Source organism: Oryctolagus cuniculus, chromosome 17 (genome assembly GCF_051225735.1).
Source record: "Oryctolagus cuniculus isolate XC-2025 breed Fujian yellow rabbit chromosome 17, ASM5122573v1, whole genome shotgun sequence".
In the NCBI taxonomy this organism is placed as follows: domain Eukaryota; kingdom Metazoa; phylum Chordata; class Mammalia; order Lagomorpha; family Leporidae; genus Oryctolagus; species Oryctolagus cuniculus.
This window is the reverse complement of record NC_142883.1, coordinates 70,185,847-70,211,753: the sequence shown is the minus strand read 5'-3', so window position 1 is coordinate 70,211,753 and position 25,907 is coordinate 70,185,847. Positions and strand designations below refer to the sequence as shown.

The following is a 25,907-nucleotide window of genomic DNA, read 5'->3' as shown; positions in this document are numbered from 1 at the left end:
AGGACAGAAGCTTTGTCTCCAGAGACTTTCATGCCAGCAGGGGGAAGTTGGACATTGATGGGAAAATGAGTGACAGCCATGCTAGCATCTGTGCAGCAAGGCCAGAGAGATGAGCTGAAAAAGTAGGAGCAGAGCTAGGGATGGCGTACAGTGCACGAGGCACCAGTTCATTTATCTCAAGTTTCTGTGTCCATCTTAAGCCAAAGAAAAAAAGCATTTGCTTCATGGTGATGCAAAAACCAGAGCTAGCTGGTATTGGAAACTAATCCTCTTATCATGCGATCTGAACATATCTAACTCATGGTTGCTTCAAAAATTGGCACAATGGCTGTAATACACCAAGTGTGTGTTGGGAGCAGGTCTCCTTTATTTGGGGACATATTCTTTTATTAGACAAATCTGCTTCAAGGAAACTTTTGCTATCCCCGTTGCCCCAGGAAGACACCAGTGATCTTATGACCAAAGATGAGGGTTTTTAAAGTGAAAACAATGCTGTTCACTGCATTACAGAGTCCAGAAAAGAGTTCCAGCTGAGCTGGATTCATCATGAACTGGAGCCTAAGCTTCAAGGCTTTACGCTTGCACGTGCCCCTTCCAAGGTCCTGGGAGGGGCTGGAGCAATTTTTATATTCATAATTCTGCATGTTTCATTATAAGGGATTCCCCAAATTAGGTTAAGCTCACGCTCAGCAAAATCTGCATTCACCGTTACTTTGCACGTACTACATGCAGCCCAGTAAACATTCTTCTGAATGAAGCCTCTGTGTATAACAGCAGTGTGGTAGGATCAGTCTATTGTGAATCTGAAATCCACCTCAAAGACATGCCAAGAGCTTACCAGTGACATAACTCTCTTCGAATATTAATACTCATCAAATCTTTCAGTGAAATCAGAAATGAAATATATTATGGAAAATCAGCAGTAATTGATAATTCTAAACATTAAGTATACTTTATTTCTTCTGCTTCATTCATGTGCATTAAATCTTAACTCATTGGCTTCTTTCTAAAAATTGTTTTAGTCACTTCATTGGTCCTCACAATACAAGTTTCATAGTTTAGTAGTGGAAGGACTCTAGAGTGTAGAGAGGGGCTCCCTTACCCAGACAGAGCACACCCACATGCTCACTCGTCTGTTACTCACAAGCACTGTGGGTGACTAGGAGGAGAGTCCAGGCTTTCTCCCTCCTCGGATATTCACCCCACTGCTGACACTGTAGGTGAGCTGGGTGTGGTAGTACACTGAAGGTCAGCCATGGGCATCGCCTCCTTCAGGCAAGCTGTGGATACACCTGCATTTGCACACTGCTGGCACAGTCCTCCCTCTGTGGTGTGTCCTGGAATCCAAACAGCATCTCCCCAAACTCAGAGAGAGGCATAAACCTTACAGATGAAGAGAACAACTCAGGTCTGCCCTTTGGGGTGTTTTGTAAGGGTTCACAAGTTTTCACATTGTCACTTCCTGCAACTATTACACTTTTCTTCTCATAATCTTTTCATCTGCACCATATTCTCATCTGTGTAGCAAGAGGTCTTCTTTTCTCTTAAGGTAATTCTTCCTCTGCACCGTATGCTTCTCTTAAAGTATTCTCTTCATTGGCTTTAGGGTTTTTTTGTTCTTTTACTTTTTTCTTTAAGATTTATTCATTTATTTGAAAGTCAGCGACACGGCTGGTGCTGTGGCACAGCAGGTTAATGCCCTGGCCTGAAGTGCCAGCATGCCATATGGGTGCTGGTTTGAGACCTGGATGCTCCACTTCCAATCCAGCTCTCTGCTATGGCCTGGGAAAGCAGTGGAAGATGGCCCAAGATTCTGATAGCTCACTGGGATGCACTTTGGAGGAGCTCAGCTTCATTCTGCATGCTCATCTCCATTCATTCTCTCTCTCTCTCTCTCTCTCCCTCTCCCTCTCCCTCTCTCCCTCCCTCCCTCCCTCCTTGTCTCCCTCTCTCCCTCTGTCCCTCTATCCCTCTCCCTCTCTCTCCCTCACTCTCTCTGATACTGGGCATACAGGCTATTTTTTTTTTGAGAGTTTGAGTTTTTTGTTGTTGTTGTTGCTCATTTTACACATACTTCTCTTTTCTCATTATAATTCCTGATTTGATTCAAATGTAGACAAAATAACTTAGACAAAGTTCAAACATTATCCAATAGTCATGTGGTTACATATGACTTTGAGTATGCAAGTAATACATCTCATAATTTAAAAAAAATTTGAGAAGCAACAAATTAAAAATAAAATTAATCCACAATCCAAAAACCTAAACCCAAATATTGCTAAGACATCAGTCTATTCCTAAAGCAGATGTTTCTTTTTTTAACTTTTATTTAATAAATATACATTTCCAATGTACAACTCCTGGATTGTAGTGGCTTTCCCCCCCAATAACCTCCCTCCCACCTGCAATCATCCCATCTCCCATTCCCTTTCTCATCCCATTCTTCATCAAGATTCATTCTCAATTATCTTTATATACAGAAGATCAACTTAGTATATACTAAGTAAAGATTTCAGCAGTTCGCACCCACACAGAAACACAAAGTATAAAGTACTGTTTGAGTACTAGTTATACCATTAATTCACATAGTAGCACACATTAAGGACAGAGATCCTACATGGGGAGTAAGTGCACAGTGACTCCCGTTGTTGATTTAACAATTGACACTCTTATTTATGTCAGTCATCACCCGAGGCTCTTGTCATAAGCTGCCAAGGCTATTTTTAAGGCTAACACTGAGCTTGCCAGGGAGGAACTGTCTAGGGCAAGTTAAATACACAAAACCCACACAAATCTCACTATTCTTACAGAAAGTCAGCCAATTTTCTTGAGTAAATGCCCCACAGGTGGCTGCAAGCCTTTGGTTAAATTTCCAGAATTATCAAAAACTTGATTCTGACCACTTTTACCATTTTGTTGTTCCCTTTATGAAGGGATAAATTTTCAAATGTTCTCACTCCACTGTTTACATAGGTTTCCACTGATGTCACCTACAACATGCTTTTAAATCTCTAGTCTCAATGACTCTGAGCTAAATATCTAATCGCGGGATAAGATTAGGGAAAAGGAATAAAAAGAGAAACTAATTTTCATGAGCGCTATCCTGAGAAGGTTGATGAAATTTTCAAAGTACTTCTATATTTAGTCATCTCAAGCTTCAGATTAAAGTGACAAATATTTGGACCCTTTTCTGCACACATATTAGACACAGTCTGGGGCAGGACTGAGCTCAAGCTCCAGCTTTGCTTCTTACAAGTGCAGTGACCTACAACAAGTTACACAGCCTCTGTGACCCAGCACAATATATATCACATAGGCTACTGGGGTACAATACCTATCACAGAGGTTATTGGGAACATCCAGTGTTGAATGCTGAACACAGATGCTTGGCAGCCCAATCAATATCATCTGTAAGAATTATTATTTTCACAGTCTGTAACAGTACAGTATGTTTTTGAGTAGAGTTAAACTAAAGGCAGTTTTTTTACCTGTTTTTGTTTTTGTTTGCTTGCTTTAAAAAATTTAAAAATCTATTACAACATTTAGGAATGAAATTTCCCACAACATGAATTTATTCATTGTATTGGTATGGAAACAAAATGTGATTTCTTTACTCAACAAATATTTATTAACCATGCAGCAAATTTCAGGCACTATGCCACACACAGGCATAACAAAGACAATAACAATATCCCTGCCCTCAAGGAGCTACAGGCCAGGAGACTGACAGGCCAACAGGTGATGACAAGCAACGTAACAAAGACTGTGATGTGATGTGATGCAATGTGACATGATGTGACGTGATGATGTGGTGTGATGTGATGTGATGTGATGTGAAGATGTGTGATGTGAAATGAGAACACCAGTGGAAGAACGTGACAAGAGTATGGCTTTGACGTGGGTTCTTTTTCCATCAACTAAATGAATTAAGTCATGGCTTGTTTAAAATTTCTAAAGATGAAAGGCAAGCACCTTGAATTATGGAGAACACAGGATTAGTGTTTCCTACACAAAAAAGGGCTTCCCTATCAGTGTGGTCACTTCTATACGTCTTTCTTTTTTAAGACACAGACAGCTCCCATCCACTAGTTCATTTCCCAAATACCTGCAATGGCTCGGGCGAAGCTAGGCCAGGCCCAGGCTGAAGCTGGGAACCAGAAACCAGTCCACGTCTCCAAGTAGGCAGCAGAAACTCAACCAATTGAGCCATCACCACTGCCTCCCAGGGTCTGCATTAACAGGAAGTTGCAATTAGAAGATGGAACTGGGAATCAAACCCAGGCATCTGATTTGAGACGTAGGTATCCCAATCTGGTTGTTAATTGCTAGGCAAAACACTGGCTCCACTTCTAAGGCTTTTCACCTAAAAAGTTCTTTTGCATATTTTTTGTTTATTATGCATTTTTTGTATCTTTTCTCTTTCTCTTTCTCTTCTCCATTCATCCTCTAAGAGACATAGGTAGTTCCCAAAGAACAAGTGCTTTTTGAATTCTAAGGGTGATTTATAAGTACACAGAAAGTAATTTTAAGCCTAAAATGTCTACACAGAAAAGAATATAATTTCTCATACAATCTTGTGCTTATTGAAAGGCCGATAACTTTAATTCCATTGCATTTTTCAGAAATCTCAATCGTAATCCTCTGACAAATGTTGAAGATTCGTATCTTTTTAAACTGCCAGCATTAAAATATCTGTAAGTATTAAACTAATCCTTTTTTATTTTCATCAAACATTAAATATTTGAGATTGAGGCTAAAAAGTCATGATTTTAAATTAGATTACTGAAAAAAAATAAATTAGGTTACTGAAAAAAAGTTATTGACTGAGGCAAGAACTGAGAAAGAATTTATCATGGGAAAGACAGCTGGCAGGGCGAGACAGTGTTACATGCAAATACATGTTAGGAATACCATTTATCCCAAGCAAAGAGGTATAGATGTAAATTTTTTAAAGAAAAAAATAAGAATTAAAAGAGGTCAGTGTAGTATAAAATGAAAAATAAGACAATGGCAGAAAAAGGTGTAGGTTCTACTCTTCAATGCCAAGGTCATTAATCTGATGATGCAAATAGTAAAGTCATTTCAACCAGGGCTTTCTGGAACGGTCTCCATGACAAACTCTTGAGCTATCTTGCTTTATAGAGAAGCCAAAACTGATGTAACCACATCTTCCTGAAACAACCTTTTTAAGGACAGATCTTTTTATTGAGGTCCACACCATGAATGTTTGGGCTTTCTCCTTCAGAGACTTGGGAACAACACAAGTACCACTTACCACAGTTGAGAACATCCTCATGATGACTCTTCAATTGGAAAACCTGTAAGTTATCTTTTTCTTAGGTTTATTTCCACGTAAGTCTGTAGACTTGTTTTCTTAAGTCAGGCTTATGGAGGTATAATTTTTATGTATTTCAATTCACACTGTAAAGTTTGCTGAGTTTTGGCAAACACGTGGTTATGTAACCACCACCAAATTCCGGATGTAGAACATTTCTATCAACCCAAAAAGGTCCCTCATGGTCCTTTCCAATTGATCGTCTGCTCCCATCCCCAGACCCAGGCCCTCAAACCACTCACCCTGTTTCTATTCTTGTAGTTTTTCTTTCCACAGAGTCTTATAAGCAAAATCATGTAGTAAGTGTAGCCTCTTGGGTCTGGCTCCTTTTACTCAGCATAATCCTTTAGAGATTAAACTACTATTCATGTTGCTGCCTCTACCTATTGCTGAGTAATATTCCAATTGTGTAGTTACACCAGTTTGTTTATCCATTTCATCAGTTTATATAGAACTGTGTTTTCCAACTTTTTGCAATTATAAATAAAGCCACTAGCAGCACTCACATGCAGGTCTGTGTGTGAATATGTGTCTTCATTTCTTTGGTGTAAATATCTAGGGGTAGGACAGTGCATTACCTACTAAGTGTATATTTAACTGTTTAACACACAGCTAAACTGTTTGCCAAGTAGCTGCTGCAGTCTGCACTCTCACCAACAATGTTCGAGAGTGGCACTTGCAACATGTGTTGTCCCAGTCCTCAGATTTCAACTTTTTTAACAAACATTTAGAAACTGGACGTTGTGGCACAGCATTAAGATACCACTTGGGGGGCTGGCACCGTGACTCACTTGGCTAATCCTCCACCTGTGGCACCGGCATCCCAAATGGGCACCGGGTTCTAGTCCCGGCTGCTCCTCTTCCAGTCCAGCTCTCTGCTGTGGCCTGGAAAGGCAGTGGAGGATGGCCCAAGTGCTTGGGCCCTGCACCCGCATGGGAGACCAGGAGGAAGCACCTGGCTCCTGGCTTCAGTTCAGCACAGCTCCGGCGGTAGCAGCCATTTGGGGGGAGGTTGGGGGGTGAACCAATGGAAGGAAGACCTTTCTCTCTGTCTCTCTAACTCCACCTGTCAAATAAATAAATAAATAAAAAGATAGCACTTGGGATGCCTGCATCCCATATCAGAGTGCCCAGTTTGAGTCCCAGCTACTCTGCTTCCAGCTAATGTGCACCCTGGGAGGTAGCCAATGGTAACTCGAGTATTCTGGTCTCTGCCACCCATGTAGGAGACCCACACACTGAGACCTATATCCTTGGCATAGTCCTGGCCCAACCCTGGCTGTTACCAGCATTTGGGGAAGTGAACCAGCAGATAGAAGGTCAATCAATCTCTCTCTCTCTCTCTCTCTCTCTCTCTCGTTCTTTCAAATAAGTTAAAAAATAAAACTTTTTAAATGTAGCTTTTATGCTAGTAGATATATAGTGGAATCTCTATATTTTTTTTAGTATTTAAAAATAGTTACTTGAGAGTCAATCAGTTCTCTCACCAAATGCCCACCATGACCAGCACTGGGCTGAAGCTGGAATTGACAGCTGGGAATTCAACCGAGACCTCTCACTTAGGTGGCAGGAACCCCAATTACTCAAGCCAAAGAAAGGCAGAAGAACTATATTAGCAGGAAGCTGGAATCAGGAACCAGAGTGAAGAATCAAATGCAAGTGCTCAAATGCGGGACTCAGTCATCCTAACGCTGGCACCTTGGGTACACTCACTGCAGTTTAAACTTGCACTACTCTAATGACTGATGATACTGTTGTGCAAATATCTTTACCAAGTGTCTATTCAAATCTGTTCCCATGTAGTAATTTGATGGTAATCTTAGGGAGTTTTAAGAGTGTTTTATATGCTCTGGGTATGAGTACTTTCTCTCAGATGTATGTTTAGTAAATACCTTCTCTCTGGTTGTAAGTTATCCTTCCACTCTATTAATTGTATCTTCTGAAGAGTAGAAGTTAATTTTTTTTAATGTTGGTGAACCTATAGCAACTTTTTATCTTGTATGGTTTGTCCTTTTATTCTGCCTTTCCTGAAAAAATCTTTCAAATAACCCATTGTCTAATCTAAAGTTACAGAGATTTTCTCCTGTTTTCTTGTAGAAACTGTAGAGTTACATTTATGTCCATGATCCTTTCTAGTTAATTTTCATGCAGAGTTTGAAGTATCTCAAGTTTTGAAGTTTTAAAAAGGATTTCCTTAGAGCCCTATTCTGACATTTTACCATAAACTCACTGCAACTTCCATTGTGACCTCCCCCCTGCCAATTGGACAAGCTAAACAGAAACTATGATAAGGCTAGTTGAGCGGACTCCACAAGATAAGAATGGGGAAAGGCCTTTCATAGCATACCCTGCCCTAATCACTTCTGTCAGATCACCTCCTTGACTAACTTTCCCACATCATCAAGTCCACTGGTTTCTGCTCTAGCCTCCTCTTCCTCAACCTTGGGCAGCATCTGCCACAGTGGATCCTCCCAGGTCAGTGAGAGGCCTTCCTCTCCAAAGAGTCAAAGCTCTCATCATCAACAAGCTTTCTCAGTTAGCCAAGGCTGTGGTGTTCTAGCTGCTTTTTTCATACTTGACCATCAGTGGACAGAAAAAGTGCTAGCATTTTCTGGAGCCATGTGCAACCAAGGCTATAAAAACCTGAAAGCAATTGTTACACTGGAGTTCATTATTGGAAGTCCTCAGGAGTTTAGACAAAGCAGGCCAGCTCATTTGTGTCATGACTCATAGGCAATGGTCCTTAATGCATTCTTAAAGACTTACTTATTTATTCGAAAGGCAGAAATACATGTAGGGTTGTTTTTTTTTTTTTTTTTTTGCCAGAGTGTTTTGGCTTTCCATGCCTAAAATACTCTCATGGGCTTTTCAGCCAGATCTGCGTGCCTTAAGGGCTGATTCTGAGGCCAGAGTGCTGTTTAGGACATCTGCCGTTCTATGGGTCTGCTGTGTATCTCGCTTCCCATGCTGGATCGTTCTCTCCCTTTTTTATTCTATCAGCTAGTATTTGCAGACACTAGTCTTGTTTATGTGCTCCCTTTGGCTATTAGTCCTATCATTATGATCAATTTGAACAGAAATTGATCACCAGGACTAGTGAGATGGCATTGGTACATGCCACCTTGATGGGATTGAATTGGAATCCCCTGGTATGTTTCTATGTGGGTGCAAACTGTTGAAATCTTTACTTAATATACGCTAAACTGATCTTCTGTATATAAAGAGAATTGAAAATGAATCTTGATGTGAATGGAAGGGGGGAGGGAGAGGGAAAGGGGAGGGTTGCGGGTGGGAGGGAAGTTATGGGGGGGAAGCCATTGTAATCCATAAGCTGTACTTTGGAAATTTATATTCATTAAATAAAAGTTAAAAAAAAAGAAAAAAAAGAAAGACAGAAATACAGAGAGAGAGAAAGATCTTCCATCTGCTGGTTCCTAGCTCAAAAGACCACAACAGCCAGGGCTTGGCCAGGCCAAAGTCAGGAGTCGGAGCTTATTCTGAATCATGTGGGAGCAGGAGCCCAAGCACTTGGGCCATCCTCTGCTGCTTTCCCAAGTGCATTAGCAGGGAGCTGGACCAGAAGCGGAGCAGCTGGGACTTGAACCAGTGCCTATAAGGGATGCTGACACTGCAGGTGAAGGCTTAACCTGCTACAGCACAGCGCTGGCCCCTTTACTGCATATTAATGTGCAATGGTCTTTAATACTTAAATATTATCTAGTAAGAATAAGTTATACCTCAGGTCATTAGCAATTTCAAAAGATTTTCCAATATTTTTTAAAATTTTATTTATTTATTTGACAGATAAGAGTTATAGACAGTGAGAGAGAGACACAGAGAGAAAAGCCTTCCGATGGTTCACTACCCAAATGGCCACAATGGCTGGAGCTGCACTGATCGAAACCAGGAGCCAGGTGCTTCTTCCCAGTCTCTCACATGGGTGCAGGGGCCCAAGGACTGGGGCCATCTTCCACTGCTTTCCCAGGCCATGGCAGAGAGCTAGATCAAAAGCAGAGCAGCTGGCACTAGAACCAGCGCCTATATGAGATGCAGGCGCTGCAGGTGAAGGACTAACCTACTGCACCATGGTGCTGTCCCAGATTTGCCAATATTTTTAAAATTAATGATTTGGGGCCCAGCGCTGTGGTATAGTGGGCTGTCTCCACCTGCGGTGCCAGCATCCCATATGGGCACCGGATCCAGTCCTGGCTTCTCCTTTTCTGATCCATCTCTCTGCTATGGCCTGGGAAAGCAGTAGATGACCTAAGTGCTTGAGCCTCTGCACCTGCATGGGAGACCCAGAAGAAGCTCCTGGCTCCTGGCTTCAGATTGGCCCAGCTCTGGCCATTGAGGCCATTTGGGACGTGAACCAGCTTAAGATGGAAGACCTTTGTCTGTCTCTCCCTTTCTGTGTTTGTAACTCTACCTCTCAAATAAATAAAAATCTTCTAAAAAATAAATATTTTATCACTGACATCATCCCTAGTGCATCCATTTTAGTAAGCAGCAAAACTACAACATTCTCTATGCAAGATGCAGTGTTCCTGCCAGAAATGGTCCCTAGTGGGGCTGGTGTTGTGGCATAAGGTGAAGTTGTCTGTGATGCTGGCATCCCATATGGGAGTGCCAGTTCAAGTCCCAGCTGCTCCACTTCCCATCCAGCTCCTTGCTAATGAACCTAGGAAAGCAGCACAGGATGACCAAAGTGCTTGCCCCCTGCCACCCAGGAGAGACCTGAATATAGTTCCTGGCTCCTGGCTCCTGGCTCCTGACTTCAACCCAGCCCAACCCCAGCTGCGGTGGCCATTTGGGGCATGAACCAGTGGCTGGAAGATTTATTCACATTCATTTATATCATTCATATTCTCTCTCTCTCCCTCTCCCTCTCCCTCCACTCATTCTCTCTCTCTCTCCTTTCTCTCCTCCACCCAACCATCACTCTGCCTTTCAAATAAATAAAACTTTAAAAAAAAAATCTTAGCCACTCAAAAAAATAAATGTTCCCTGGTGATTATATTCAGTATTGGTCTTAGAAATACAAATTGAGGTACATGCTGTAAAACAACTGATTTGAATGCCTCAAAAATCCCAATGCCATGAAACACTGCAAAAAAGGAACAGTTCTAAACTGAAGAAAATTAAAGAGCCATGAAAATAAAATGCAATGCCTGATTTAAAAGTAGCCAAGACATGTTTGGGACAACTGAGAGCACCTGCATGTGGACCACAATAGACGGTGATGTTAATATTAAAGCTGACTGGGTGATAACAGTGTTGTGGATATGCAGGAGAATGCCTTTGTTCTTAGGAGATGCAGACTTCAGGTTTAGCAAGAAAAGGTCATCATATCTACAGCTCATTCTCAAATGGTTTGTCCAAGAAGTGCATAGAGACACACACGTGGAAAGTGAATGTGGCAAAATGTTAGCAACAGTTGAATCTAAGTGAAAGAATATGTAAATTCATGACACCAATCTTTTGGATATTTTTGTAGTCTTGAAAATTTTCAAAATACAAAGTTAGGGGTAGAAAGGACTCAACAAAAATTTCCTGTTAGAATTGAAGTCTAGTAAAACACTAGCTTAGCGTTCTGAGTGCATTCTTTCTATATGAAGCTTTCCCTGGACCCAAAGAAGTAACATTAGTCATCTGTAACAACTCAACCATTGGTTATTCTATTGGTTAGAAAGAGCCTGGCCCACTAAGTGTATCCAGTGTTAATCTAAACTCTATACATTGTGCCCCCAACCCACAGCCTTCGTGTTTCCATGAAACACAGGTTCTGTTTTCCTAATAAAGTCATCCTTTTGCCTCAGAGAAGGCCCCCAAACAACCCAAGGTGGGAGAGCATCAGTACTGTGCAGGTAGTGGTTTTCAAGTGAATAACTACAGTGTCTAACTGTGTTGCACACTCACATGTGTCAGGCACACCTCAAGTGCTGATTCATTTGGTCCTCACATCTCATTAGAGGTAGGTGCTATCAGAATGAGGTGGTTGAGAAACAGAGTCTAAGCCATTTGCCCAAGATCATATTATTAGCAGAGCTAAGATGTGCACCTAATCTGGTGATGGAATCTGTATTCCTAATCACTAAATTATACTGCTTAAGTATAATCTTGAGGACTCACTCCTATTAAACAGGCTGTTTTTATCTCCCTGAACAGCCTCCAATAATTCTTAATAAGATAACCAACTAGCTTTGTTAGCATTTTTGCCAATTTTATTTTAAAAATACTCAAACCTACTAGGGACAGGCTTTGTGGCACAGCAAGGTAAGTCACCACTTGTGATGCCAGCACTCCATATTGGAATGTCAGTTTGAATCCCAGCTACTCCACTCGGCTTTTGTGGCCATTTGGAGAGTGAAAAATAATAATAAATAATAACATAAATAAATAAATCTTTTTAAAAATAATTCAATCCCCCAAGAAAAGTAAAGAATAGTACAAAAAGTACACCGAGAACCCAGGCACTGCCATACAGGATGTGGGTATCACAAGCAGCATACTTCTCATGTGGACTCAATTATTAGCCTTCCTTCCCTCCTCTGCTCCCTCACTCCCACCCCTCCCCCTTCCTCCTCCTCTCTCTTGCTTCCTCCCTTCCTTCTTTCCTCTGAGCAGTTTCATAGTAGTTCCAGAGATGAAGAAATAATAGACACAGTGGACTGTCGCTCCCCCTCTTCGTGGAGGAGCAACACAGGACCCTGCGCTGTTCTTTTCGTCTGCTCGGCCCTCCCCGGGTTTGCTGCTGGTTCTTCCCGGGTTGGCTACTATCCCTTCCACCTCCGTGGAAGGGCAGTTCCCCCTGGCCGCATTCCCCACTTCCGCAGGGGAGCGGCACACCGCCAGCCGGTTCTCTCGGGGGCTGCACGGGTTCCCTTAGATGTTCCCCATAGATGTTCCCCGTACATGCCGTCTCTCTCCTCCTTTATAGTCCTCCTCCGCCAATCCCAACTCGGCTGCCCACACGCCGAGTACGCTGCTCTCCAATCAGGAGCAAATCCTACAGTTAATTGGTTGAACTGGAGGCAGCTGTGCGGAAGCTGTTTACTTCTCTCCCAGCGCCATATTGTGGGAGAGCAGATGCATAGAATAAGTCTTAATTCCAGTAACAGTCTAGTCCGGTTTGCTCCCCACAGATCCCCCTTTCTTTTTATTTTTTAGCGTTGATACACGCCTGTCTTCGGTGTCCCGCGGTACACACTCTGCTCTACTTGCTAGAGTTGCCACAGGCTCTTACAAGTCCTATCCATCAGGCAAAACCGAATCCGGGTCCTCTCTTCGCCATGTTGTGAGGAGGTTTTTAGGCGCTGATATGTGCCTGTGTTCGGTGCCCTGCAGCGCATGCTCTGGTCGAGCCTGCAGGGGCTTACAAAACCTATCAGGCAAACCGAATCCAAGCCTTCTCATTGCCGTATTGTGGGGGAGACTTATTAGTGTTGGTTTGTGCCTATCTTCGGTGACCTGCAGCTCATACTCTGGTCGAGCTTTGCTGGCGCTTACCGCCTTAAATCAGGCAGACCGAATCCAAGCTTAATATTGTTGTATTGTGGGGAAGCCTTACTGATGTTAATTCGTGCCTGTCTTCGGTGACCTGCGGCGCATAAGCTGCTAGCCGCCCAGGTGCTCATCGCCTCACTAATCGGGCAGACCGAATCCAAGCCTTCTAATTGGCATGTTGAGGGGAGGCCTTATTTTTCTCTATTTCTCTATCTCCGGGCATTCCTACCTCTCCCATTTCACTTCTATCTTCCAGCATTCCCACTTCTCTCTTACTTCACTTCCAAACTTCTGTTTCTCTTATCCCCGCAGCTTTCCGGCACCTCGCCCCGCCGGCGGGTTCCCAGCTCTGCGCCGCTTCAGCCCGCGCGCCTCTCTCATCTGCGCAGCTTCCCGGCTTTGTGCGGCTCGGCTTCGCGCGCTCCGCGGTCTCCACGCTTAACCCTTTCGCGTCTGAACCACGGCCTACGCCAGCCCCGTTCCCTATCTATTCACGCCCCGTGCTCTCTCTGCACGCGGCGGCTTCCGCGAGTAACACAGCGTAGCTTGCGTCTCCACCACTAGCATTCAATCCAAGTTCCCCGGGCTAGCCTGGCGAATTCAACCCAGCGTACGTCTCCGCCCCACGGTTTGGCTTCCCGTCCTTTGCTCCCCGGGCTAATCAGACGGATCCCAACCTGGCTCACGTTTCAGCTTCTGGTTTCAACTTTTCGCCCCCTATTCCCGGGCTAACTTGAGAACCCCAAAGTGGCTTCCGTTTCCGCCTCGGCCTGCCCCCCGCGGCTTCAATTTCCCTAACATTTTTCTCTACCCGGTATGTTTCCCCAAACTTTCTTCCAACAATATTCCTCCCTCATTTCTCCTGGCTTCTCCCCACAGTCCGCATCCGAGTCTGTTTGTTCTAGCTTTCACTTTCGCTTTCGACCTTAGAGATTTCTCCCAGCTTCCCCCCGTAGTCCGTATCCGAGTCTATGCCTAGGCTTTCAATAGCTTCTTCCGGCACCCTTTTCGTCCGGCTTTTCCCTAGGCTGTTTGCTAGTCTCTCTCTCCGGTAATTTCCCAGTTCTTCCCGTTTCTTCCCTCTTAAGTTTCCTATCCGTCCTAGGTTTCCTATCCGAGTCACGGCACCATTATGTCGCTCCCCCTCTTCGTGGAGGAGCAACACAGGACCCTGCGCTGTTCTTTTCGTCTGCTCGGCCCTCCCCGGGTTTGCTGCTGGTTCTTCCCGGGTTGGCTACTATCCCTTCCACCTCCGTGGAAGGGCAGTTCCCCCTGGCCGCATTCCCCACTTCCGCAGGGGAGCGGCACACCGCCAGCCGGTTCTCTCGGGGGCTGCACGGGTTCCCTTAGATGTTCCCCATAGATGTTCCCCGTACATGCCGTCTCTCTCCTCCTTTATAGTCCTCCTCCGCCAATCCCAACTCGGCTGCCCACACGCCGAGTACGCTGCTCTCCAATCAGGAGCAAATCCTACAGTTAATTGGTTGAACTGGAGGCAGCTGTGCGGAAGCTGTTTACTTCTCTCCCAGCGCCATATTGTGGGAGAGCAGATGCATAGAATAAGTCTTAATTCCAGTAACAGTCTAGTCCGGTTTGCTCCCCACAGTGGACCACCTATGTGGATAGATGTATATACCATAGGCCATGACCACAGCAAAATACCCGCCACCTCAACTTGTGCTTTTATCTTTTTATCATTCTTCCCTTCCATCCCTCCTTGCGCTCCCCAATCCAATTTCCATGTAACCTTGACCTTCTTACTGTTACTATGGGCTATTATGCATGTTCTACACGTTTATAGAAATGGAACCACAAACAGTATGCACTGTTTTCTAACCAGTTTTTGTCACTCAACATGATTCAACATGACTAAGACACTCTTGTTGTTGTGTGTACCAAGAGTTAATTTCCTTTTATTGCTGAATAGCATTTCATTATATGAACCTACCATAGTTTATCTATTCACCTATTTGTGAACACTTAGGTTGTTCCAGTTTGGGGGTATTAGAAATGAAGCTGTTTGCACTTACGCCCCATGTAGGAACTCTGTCCTTAATGAGTTGTACTATGAGAATTAACTGCAAAACTTGTTCTCAAACAGTACTTTTTATGTTGTGGGGTGGGGGGTTGGTGCAAAGTGTTGAAATCTTTACTTAGTATAGAGTTGCTCTTTTGTATATAAAGTCAATCAAAAGTGAATCTTAATGAAGAATGGGATGGGAGAGGGAGTAGGAGGTAGGATGGGAGTGGGGGTGGGAGGGCAGGTATGGGGGAAAAAACACTATATTCCTAAAGTTGTACCTATGAAATTGGCATTCATTACATAAAAGCTTTAAAAAATAAAACAAATAAAAATTAAACTGTTTATGAGGCAGGCGTTTGGTGCAGCCGTTAAGCCACTACCTGGGATACTCCAATCCCACATCAGAATGACTGGATCCAAGTCCCGGCTCTGCTCCACCCCAGCTTCCTGCTAACGTGCACCCTGGAAGGCAGTGGGTGATGCCCCAAGGACTTGAGTTCTTGCTCCTCACATGGAAAACCAAACTAGTTTCTGAGCTCCTGGCTTTGGACTGGCGCAGCCCTGCATGTCGCAGATATTTGGGGAGTAAACTACCTAATGAAAAGATGTGGCCAGCACCGTGGCTCAATAGGCTAATCCTCCGACTTGCTGTGCCAGCACACTGGATTCTAGTCCCAGTCGGGACACCAGATTCTGTCCGGTTGCCCCTCTTCCAGGCCAGCTCTCTGCTATGGCCTGGGAGTGCAGTGGAGGATGGCCCAAGTCCTTGGGCCCTGCACCTGCATGGGAGACCAGGAAAAGCACCTGGCTTCTGGCTTTGGATGAGCACGATGCGCCGGCCACAGCGCGCCGGCTGCAGCGGCCATTGGAGGGTGAACCAATGGCAAAAGGAAGACCTTTCTCTCTGTCTCTGTCTCTGTCTCTCACTGTCCACTCTGCCTGTCAAAAAGAAAAAAAAAAGAAAAGATGTGTGTGTTTGTGTGTGTTTCTCTCTCTTCCTTCCACAGAAACTTTTGAAATGATAAATTAAAAATATATATAATAAAAATAGACTGACAGTTTCTTAAAAACACACACCTACCATAAGTTGCAGTCTTTCCATTTCTGGGTATTTAGGGAAGCACCACCTGACACATCCCAGGGCACTCCCTGGCAGGAAACAGGGATCAGAAATGGAGCCAGGCACTCCAGAAGGGGATGTGCTTGTCCCAAGCAGCATCTTCATGGCTGGGCTAAACACCTGCCTGCTCAAATTACTTTCACTCACCCATCAGTGAGCAAGTGTTCCTTTTTCTCCACATCTTTTCCAACAATTACTGCAGTCAGTCGTTTTTCTGGGACCAGAGTAGTTTCTAATAGTGAACACTTCCAACAGGGATGGAGAAGGGGACTCCAGAGGTTGGGGGAAGTCCTCCTGTGCACTCCCAACCCACAGTGAGACTTGTGAACTGGAAGGAGACACCCCTGAGTCAAATGACAGATCCATGGTGCCCAATGCTCACCCTGTTGACTTTATTTTGGATACACCACACCCACTTCCATGCCTATGCCTCCTTGGGCCACCTCTCCCTCCTTCCTTTATTCTCATATTCAAGACCAACAATTGGCCACCAGGCTCCTACCCAAATGTCCTGGCCACATACCTCAAGAACTCCTTTGCTGGCACCTTGGCTCACCTGTTTGACCCACCCAAGGAACCCCTTTACAGGTAACTTAATTCTCTGTCTCTATTCATAGGATCTTACCTAGCCATATGGCCTGCTGCCTCTGCCAATTTAAACATACTATCGAGGTTGTCTGCAACACCGTCAAGCTTCACTGTGACAATGAATGCCTGCCAAATACGACACATTGCCGTGAGTCGGAACTTCCTGAGGATCTTTTTTAATTTTTATTTGTTTTAAATTTCTTATTTTAAAATTTTAGGGTCAAGTTTAAAGTAACAATGTAATTAATTGCTGAATTTTTATTCATTCATTCAGATTTAAACTCCCTAAATTGCTACACTGCTCCCTTGCTGAAAGTCAGGTTCCCAATCACCACTATGTAATTTAATAATGTAACTTACAAATGCACTAAGGATCATGAAAAAGAGATGGAAGGGGAAGGAAGTAATGTTGGGAACCACACACGTGGTGTTCTGTGCTCTTGGGTGCTTTGCTTTTCAATGATAACTCATTTGCACACAGTCTATAAACTGGTTTTCTATGTGTTGGGCCTCAAGGGCCCTCTGTCTTATAGAACAGGTCTACACTGCTCACTGCGGTTGTTTGTTTTTGCACTTGTAGAAAAGAGTACAAGTGATGCTGTTTTATTGGGAGCCTGGGAGTTTCTGGTCCCATAACCAGAAATGGCTGCCTGGCTCCTCTGATGCAGTCGGAAGGCTCCTCCATTCCTGTAGACTGTCCAATTCTGAACCTGCTCTGAGTCTCACACTTTTCTATCCACAGAACACTTGGGTACTTTTAAGTATCTTTCTGTAGATGAGGGTTATTACCACTGACGTCATGACTTTCAAAATGTGACCGCTTTCTTCCTTAGACAGCTTGAATTCGGATCTCAGTCAGGGATCTGAGGCATTAGCACAGTGATAACTGTATACCCATCTACACAGTGTTGCTCACCTTTCAGAGCAGTTTCCTACCAATTATATTATTCCCTTCATCTCAAGAGGTGAGAAGGACAAGCATTGTTAATCTCCCTTTACAAGGGTGGGAAAGAACACACTGAGGTGAGGAGCAAGGCCCCTTGGCTTGACCACCTCTGCCCTCACTCCCCTTACATGCCTATCTCTTGCCATGGACACCTGTGATGGCAGCAAGAACACAGGGCCACAGGGAGGGAGGGAGGGAGGGAGGAAGCCTTGTGCTCCCTCAGCATGAGGCAGGACTGTGGAATGATGTGGCTGAGAAGCAGGGGCAGAGCCACAGAAGGGGCAGCTGGGTGGGGCCATTTGTCTTCCAGCCTTATTCTAAGCCTGGAGTGGTTGGTCATTGGAAACCAATGAAATAATACTGATCATAGTTACTGCTTTTTAACACTGCGAACTCTTCTGAATGCCACTCTCAAAAATATCTTTTTCTCCTTTTTTGTTGCCATTTCATAGGTTTGAGTTTGGTTTTACTTTTCTCTCTAAAGTCTCAATGGTACCCCAAATATTGGATTTGACTCCTAATTTAATTGATCAGAGTGTAGGGCTGTGGACTGACATAAAGCTGTCCCATCAGTCTTCCGTACCAAAAAGCAGTCTCTTCTTTTTTTGACAGTTGAAGAAGCATCTATAGGGAACCCAAAGGGGACATTCATGAAGATACTGCAAGCCCGGAAGAACAACACCAGCAAGCAGCTGACTATTGAGCCAGAGAACCCAGTATCAGAGAGAAACAGCGTGGACTTCCCAAGCCACATGAGTGAACAGCGGGACTTCAACGATGAAAGTGACGTTATTAGTGCACTGAATTACATATTGCCTTATTTCTCAGAGGAAAATCTACGAAATGTAGAATCAACATTATTACCATTCATTACACTACTTTTTTCAAATGTGCAAGATAGAGATAAGTCCCTGAGCTACGTGAAAACCCACATAAGAAGGCCCTCTCATCCTTACAGAAATAAGTTGAGAAAGCTCTATTTTCTACAGAATTTGTTAGATGAAGAAATTCAAGAAAAAATCGATGAGGTTAAGAAGGAAGAAAAGGCCATGCTTATGCAGCCTATCCTGTTAGGTCATCAATTTAACCCTCAAATCCTCCAAAAGAAATCAGAAACTGCCCCGTCACAGGAGAACAGCCTGGCAACCATGCCAAGTGTGGGGTACAGGCTGCAGAGAGTGAAAAAAGTCATCAAGGGGCCAAAGGGCTTACGGAAAAGGCACCTCCAGGAGATGAGGAAGAGCCTCGGGAGGAGACGGGGCACCTGGCCCTTTGCGGAGAGCATTGGGGGAAGAAGGCTTGGGAGAGCAGGCTCCAGGGAGCTGAAGGAGCTTCAAGTGGCTCAGAGGCCCAGGCAGGTGGCCGGAAACTCCTTGCACACGGAGCCCTTGCTCACAAAGGAACGTGAGGCTGCAGCCCCCTCTTTCCTGAAGAAACACATCCTGGGCAGGCCTTCTACCTCCCCTGCAAAATCTCTCTCTGAGATCAACAACAAAGGAAAAGACTTAACCTACACCATTTTTGTCTTAGAAGATGCCAATGCTAGAGCCAAAAATAAGGCGGCAGGGAAACCAATCTCGCATTCCAGACAAAATTACCGCTTTCACAAAACTCGCTCTCACCTGGTCCTCCGAACCCCCAAGGCCAAACTGAGTCAGAAGTTCAGAAGGAAAAATTCCCTCAACAGGCAGATGGCTGGGAAGAGGCCTCCGTTCCCTGCACTGCGGAGTCTCATAAACTCCCCCTCCGGAGAGGCTTTCTCATCCCCTGGAGGCCTGCATTCTCAGGGGAGTCCTCCTCTGAGAGAACCTTCTATAGAAGACACTAGGGAGGAAAACCATTCCGGAGGGCGTGTTTTTGAAGAAAACATTTTGCCAGAAAACACCACTGCACATGAAGAAACGCTCCCTGGCGACAAAATGCACACAGATCCTTCAGCTACAGATTCTGCTGGGACCGAGTTCGACCTAATGCCGACTGTGGACCAAACCAAGGAAACACAGTGGGAATACCCCAGCGAGGGCACTGAAGCCCCCACCATGCCCGTAGGCTTCACCTACCCCGTGATGCTGTCCCAGGGAGAACAGTTTGAAATTCAGCTGAATCAGCAGCTACAGTCCCTCATCCCCAACACTGACGTGAGAAGGCTCATTTCTCACGTCATCCGCACTCTGAAAATGGACTGCTCTGAGGCCCAGGTGCAACTGCCCTGTGCCAAGCTCATCTCCAAAACAGGCATCCTGATGAAGCTCCTCAGTGAGCGGCAGGAAGAAAAGATAGCCAAGGAAGAATGGGACGCAGAGCAGTGGAGGACCGAGACCTATATCAATGAGAGTACAGAAGCCCCGAGTGGACAGAAAGAGCAGGTGTCGAGTAAGGTGAGGACAGGAGATCTGCACTTTCCCATCCCTTAGGAGACCCCAAGCGGGAAGACCAGGGGCTCCCAGTCCAGATCTTGTCTCGGTAATGTAACTTTTGCCAAGACGGTGACACTTTGTTAGGAGGCAGACCTAACACACTGTAGAGAAAATGAGTAATACCAACATTATATATAATACAGCAGATTTTGTATGGTCTTTTAAGATCTTTTACACCACTCACCTGAAGAACGGGGTTCTGAATATTTAGCATCCATATTTTCCAGCTCTTTATTCTGTCTTTTTAAACTGTGCTCTTTCTTAGCTCGCAAAAGGAGCTCAAGAACACGGCTATCACAACAAGCTCATCGTGGCAATATCTGTGACGGCAGTGGTCACGATGCTGGTTATCATCTTCTGTCTCATTGAGGTAAGGACGACTCGTTCAGGTTGCCAGAGTGCATCCTTCCTTTGTAATAGACTCGGAATCCACAGACTGTACATCAAAGCCACTTTCCACGTACCATGAGCTGACCTTCCTCTTTAGTCACCAAGACTGAGATGCGCTTTACTCTTTCCCTTGAAAAGCACATTCCACAGATTTTTTAAAGGAACCCCACTCGTGGGAAATCTGTGCAACTGGAACCGAGATAACAAGGGACTGGACATTTGGAGAGGTTAAGTGTAAGAAGGCCAGAGTAAAGTGGCAGAAGTTCTCCAAAATTGTGTCAGGGATTTGATGTACTCTCTTCTACCACTGATTTCTTTCCTCATTGCTGAAATGATGAGATTATATACTCTCCACCCTCAAGGAACTGTCTCTGCCCTTGGGAGAAAGTACACAGCCGAAAGACAAAAGTATTATCTTACAGAGTCATTAGATCTACGTAGCATCCTACTGCTCCAATGTCTAAGACTTTGTCTAAATGAGTTCAGCTGATGCATTGCAGCTGACTCCTGCATCAAGCTGCTCTAAGATGTGTTCCCTCCCTGGAGCTTGCCTGCACCCTCCCACACAGCCCAGTGTTTTCACAGTCCCACCACACAAGGCTCCCACAGTCACAAGCACCCAGCCCCCTGTCAATTCTCCCAGAGTCCGGCATCTCCTCTAGGTTGGTTGCTGGGTTCACGGTGACTAGCTGGAGCAGCTGTTACGTATCTCCAAAATGGTGCCTGCCCTCTCTTGGCTAGTTACAGCATTCCAGTGCCTGAGGTCGGGAGAGAGAAACGTGAACTCCCCCACTTTTTTTTGCTCTAGGTTGGCAGGTACATCATCCCCCACAGAGCTCCAAGCCAGACCCATGCCAGGCTTTTCCCACAGCTTTATTGCCAGTGGCTTGAGCTGCTGAAGTATGGTCTTGCCTCATTCCAAAGCTGGTGCTGAGGCTCTCAGCTGCTGGGGTCTCAAACTGTGCAAGTCCACACCCTCCACATAGGTCCGCAGCATCCATCCAATTTGCATGGAGTTTCCTCTACCATTTTCTCCCTAAACCTTCCCTGAGATTGCACTCCTTCCACTTTTTTTAACTATCCACCCCTAGACTAGAGCAGCAAGCTGCCTCCCTATGCCACCATCTTGAAAAATCCCTGAGATGTGACGATTTTAAATAGCCTTTGTGTGAACTGTTGAAGAACAGTGAATTTTTTTCTTCATACTAGTTGTCGAACATTTTACTTAGTATAGGGTTAATCTTATGAGTATAATGTTAACTGAAAATAGATCTTCATAAAATAAGAATGGAAATAGGAGAGGGGGGAAGAATAAGGGATGGGAGTGTGGGCAGGAGGGAGGGTAAGGTGGAAAGTATCACTATGTTCCTGAATCTGTATACATGAAATCTGTCTATCTTCAATGAAAGTTTTTTTTTAACTTTTATTTAATGAATATAAATTTCCAAAGTACGATTTATGGATTACAATTGTTTCCCCCCCATACCGTCCCTCCCACCTGCACCCTCCCATCTCACACTCCCTCTCCCCTTCCATTCACATCAAGATTCATTTTTGATTATCTTAATATACAGAAGATCAGCTTAGTATACATTAAGTAAGGATTTCAACAGTTTGCTCCCACACAGAAACATAAAGTGAAAAATAATAGATGATTTTTTTAAATGATGATGAAATCAGATCAGACCTATTGTCATGTTTAATCCCAGTGAGAGTCAAGTTGGGAGTTGATAATTTCTTTTTTTTTGTTTTTTTACAGAGGATCAGTTTAGTATGCATTAAGTAAAAATTTCAACAGTTTGCACCCCCATAGAAACACAAAGTGAAATATATTGTTTGAGTACTCGTTATAGCATTAAATCTCAATGCACAGCACATTAAGGACAGAGATCCTACATGAGGAGTAAGTGCACAGTGACTCCTGTTGTTGACTTTACCAATTGACACTCCTGTCTATGGCATCAGTAATCTCCCTATGCTCCAGTCATGAGTTTCCAAGGCTATGGAAGCCCTCTGAGTTCTCCGATTCTTATCTTGTTTAGACAAGGTCATAGTCAAAGTGGAGGTAATGAAAGTTTTTTAAAAGACATGTCTAGCCACAAGAAGTAAGTGATCACAGCATAGAGATGAGAAAGAGACCAGCATGGGTAGTGCCCACCCTAACACTACATAGTTTCAGTGTAGGGCAAGCTCCTGCTCTCTAATCTTTTTCATAAATTTAGTAGTTTTTCTCATCTATTTTTTCCTAAAAGATGGCAGCTGGTCAGATTTTGTAAAAAGTTTTCTTGGGGTTTGAGTTAAGTTGCCTTGAATTTGTAGATTAATTTGAGAACTGACATCTTTATGATACCCTAGAAACATGACATTTTATGGACTTCAGAAGAGCATCCTCATCACATAAATCTTACACAACTTTCATTGAGTTTATTCCAAGATAGTTTATTCCTTTCTATTGCTATTAAAGAAGGGCTCTGTACTCCATTTTCCCTCTAGTCACTGGTGGTGCACAACAAACAGGAGATTCACTGTACTACTCTCCTGACTCAGCACCTAGTCACCTCCCCGGACCCACACGTTACGTCCAACAAAATGTCAGCTGATTATCTTGGGCTTTTTTTTTTTTAGGTTGTCCACCATCTCCTATGCAAATGATGACAGTTTTGTCTCTTCCTTTGCAGTAATTATACCCCATTTATTTTTCTTATTGCACTAATTTCAGCCTTTTCAACAATGATGACTAGTAGCAGTCTAATAAGTATCCTACTCCTGTTCTTGCCTTTAAAACACCATTGTTTAGGTTTCTGGTCCATACTTTCAGCAGGTTAAGGGTGTTTCCTACTACTCCACTTTTTTTTCTTCCAGATTTTTTAAATTTTGTTTAAGGACTACAACTTCCATGTTCCCAAATTAGTATAGATTAAATGCATGACGCTGCACTCCCATTCCACTTTTAAGAGGACTCATTGATGACTGGCTGTCAATAGAATGTATTAAGTCCCAGAGGCATTCAAGACCAAGGACTGTGGAAGAGTGAGAACTATTAACAAGACAGAATTCCTGTCCTCAAAAAAGCTATCTTATTGGGCAGGCAAGGCTTTTAGAGAAAGAAAGGGAAGGTAAACGATTTGGAGATAGAATCATTATGGTGAATAATGACTGCTTTTCCTTACAAAACAGATTTACTCTCATAGAGGAAGAGGAAGAGAAGACATAGAAAAATCTTCAACGTAAGTATCAGTCTGACAATTGTTACATTAGAATTTTAGAAGTAGAGGAGTACTGAGAACTCATCTATTTAAACCTGCTCATTTTAGAATGAGGACATTGCCAGAGGCAGAAGACTATCCATCTGAGTGTTTTGCCTGATTCCAGCAAATCTGGTCCCCAGCCATGGCTGGGGAGACGGCACCAGCACGGACACATGTGCTGTCAGTGGTCCTTCCGAGACACAGCAGCTAGGGAGGGGCTTTGTTTGTGCTGTTCCTGCTGCTGGTGGCATCTGGCCAGTTCAGAGGCCTTTCCAGAGGCTCGGAGAAGGGCTATGGAAAGACACATGACACTGGGGGAAGGGGGACAGTCGCCCTCAAGGCTGCTGGAGAGTAAAACGTATGAGGTGGCTGGAAAACTTACTGGTTTCCAGACCCCCACTGCCTATGCCTTTTATTCACACCTTCTCAGACCGTTTGTCTCTCCCTGTTATGATAAGCATACAAGGAGAAAGGGACAATACTGGTCCCATAGTCACACTGCCAGTGAGTATTACAGAGAGGATGGTTCCTCCCCAGCCAGGGACTTCTCCCTTGGTCATAGTGAGCTTGGGCTGTGTGCTACAATTTCTATTGCAAATCAATACCCACACGCTCTGTAGACACAAGCAGTTGCTGAAACAATGCACTCTTTTTCTGTTTTAATCATATTCAAAAAGGGTACCTTGTATTTCCACGCTGGTTTTGTCCTTTAAACTGGTTTCACTACTCAATCTTCCATCAGTGACAGACACCCTGCAGTGAGAAAAATCTTTGAGCTGGGTAACGTTGCTATTGGACTCGGGCATTGCTTCATAGGATTCAATTTATAGGGGACTAGAGCAGCTATGGAAACACAAGCATTTTCTCCCTACACCCCAGTGAATGATGCTTGTGAGGCTAAATCCTAAAGGGGCAGGTGTCAAATGCCTCTGGAGAGAGAAAATACTTCTGCCCCGTGTGGTGGTGCAGTGTGTCTACTGCGCAAGCACACTTGGCTGAGAAAGGCACTGGGACTGACAACAGACAAAAGTCTCCCCAGAGACACTGCAGGTCTGTAGGGACAGAGGGCTCCTGGAAGCCCAGCGCCCTGGGTACTGCGTCTGAGACCCCAGGCTTGTAGTGAGCACTCACTGCAGTGATGGCTGAGGTGCATGTGTCATCCCAGGAAGACCGGAGATGCACACTGTGAGAAGTGAACAATGGCACTCGTCTCTAATGGCCTTGTGTGTGTTTTTCCCCAAGGAGCTTTCACCAATCAGTGCCTAGAAAGTGCTCGGAAGATGAGACTCAGGTAAATGGGAGGAGGCTGCAGTGTGTGGCTGGAGACAGCAGGGAAAATGCTCAATTCACATGTCTTTTTGTCTTTCCTAGGGCTTCTTCCGGCTGAGGTGGCCACTCTGGCTGAGGCGTCTGCTCAGCCCTTTCGGTGGCACACGCAAGAAAGCCAAGGACTTGCCCCCGGACAAGGAGCCTTCCGTAAAGGAAGAGCTTCCCGACAAGGACGCAAGGTATGTGACAGGGCCACTTCACCGTACTGAGTTTGGGGAGGCGGGGAGGGTGGCAGGAGTGGAAACCTTGCTCTGCTCTCTTCCCACAGGGAGCTCAGCGAGGCCCCCACCGAGAAAACGCCCCCTCCAGAGTCCTCGGCAGAAGGTGAAGAGAGCGAAGCCCCCGAGGAAAACACAGAGTGACCGTCCCGCCTCTGTCACCTGCAAGTCCTGTTTTCTGATATTGGCATCTCAGCGGTGCTTATAAAATATTTATTTGCTTACATTCATGGGTGTGATATTCGTAAGCAATTCTAGCCAGATGGTGAGAAATTAAAATGTTGTCAAATATTTATTATATGCAGTAACAGGGGCCACAGGCAAGAAAAGCAAGACTGCTTCTAGAAGCCTCCGAGGGACTCAAGCCCACCCCAGGGGCACAGCACCAGCAAGAACTCTCATTTCTCTTCCTCCATTAAGTCAGTCTCCAAGAACCCAAAAACACATCCTCAAGGCGTAGACTTTTAAATCAAATACCAGGTGTTCTGGTGCTTTCTCTCCCCTGAATCACTGAGAACCAGTCAACAGAGGGGGACTAGACCTCCGGCTCACAGAGGACCCGCTTCCTCTTGTCGGTCTCGGAGGGCCTTGGGGGTGGTCAGAATATTTGGATCATAATACCTCCCAAGTCACTGTCCAAAGTTTGTCACTAGGGGTGAGAAGCACTTCAGCAAGCTACCAGTATTCCTGAGTCTAAAATATAAGATGAAATGGTACTAATAACAATGCGCAGAGGCCAGCGCTGTGGTGTAGTGGGTCAAGCTGGCACCTGCAGTGCCGGCCTCCCATA

The 25,907-nt window shown here is 44.6% G+C and overlaps 1 protein-coding gene across 1 annotated transcript in view; it reads left to right on the top strand.

Moving 5' to 3' along the window:
• LOC149121360 (leucine-rich repeat-containing protein 37A2-like) overlaps positions 1–25,261 on the top strand; it is a 35,588-nt gene extending 10,327 nt beyond the window's left edge. Inside the window, exons 5-13 of the mRNA XM_089317034.1 lie at positions 4,623–4,694; positions 5,246–5,320; positions 16,599–16,717; positions 18,137–19,893; positions 20,198–20,302; positions 23,500–23,549; positions 24,813–24,861; positions 24,942–25,078; positions 25,168–25,261. Coding sequence (XP_089173160.1) covers positions 4,623–4,694; positions 5,246–5,320; positions 16,599–16,717; positions 18,137–19,893; positions 20,198–20,302; positions 23,500–23,549; positions 24,813–24,861; positions 24,942–25,078; positions 25,168–25,261 — 2,458 coding nt within the window. The remainder of the gene's footprint in view (positions 1–4,622; positions 4,695–5,245; positions 5,321–16,598; positions 16,718–18,136; positions 19,894–20,197; positions 20,303–23,499; positions 23,550–24,812; positions 24,862–24,941; positions 25,079–25,167) is intronic.
• The last annotated feature ends 646 nt before the right edge of the window (positions 25,262–25,907 follow it).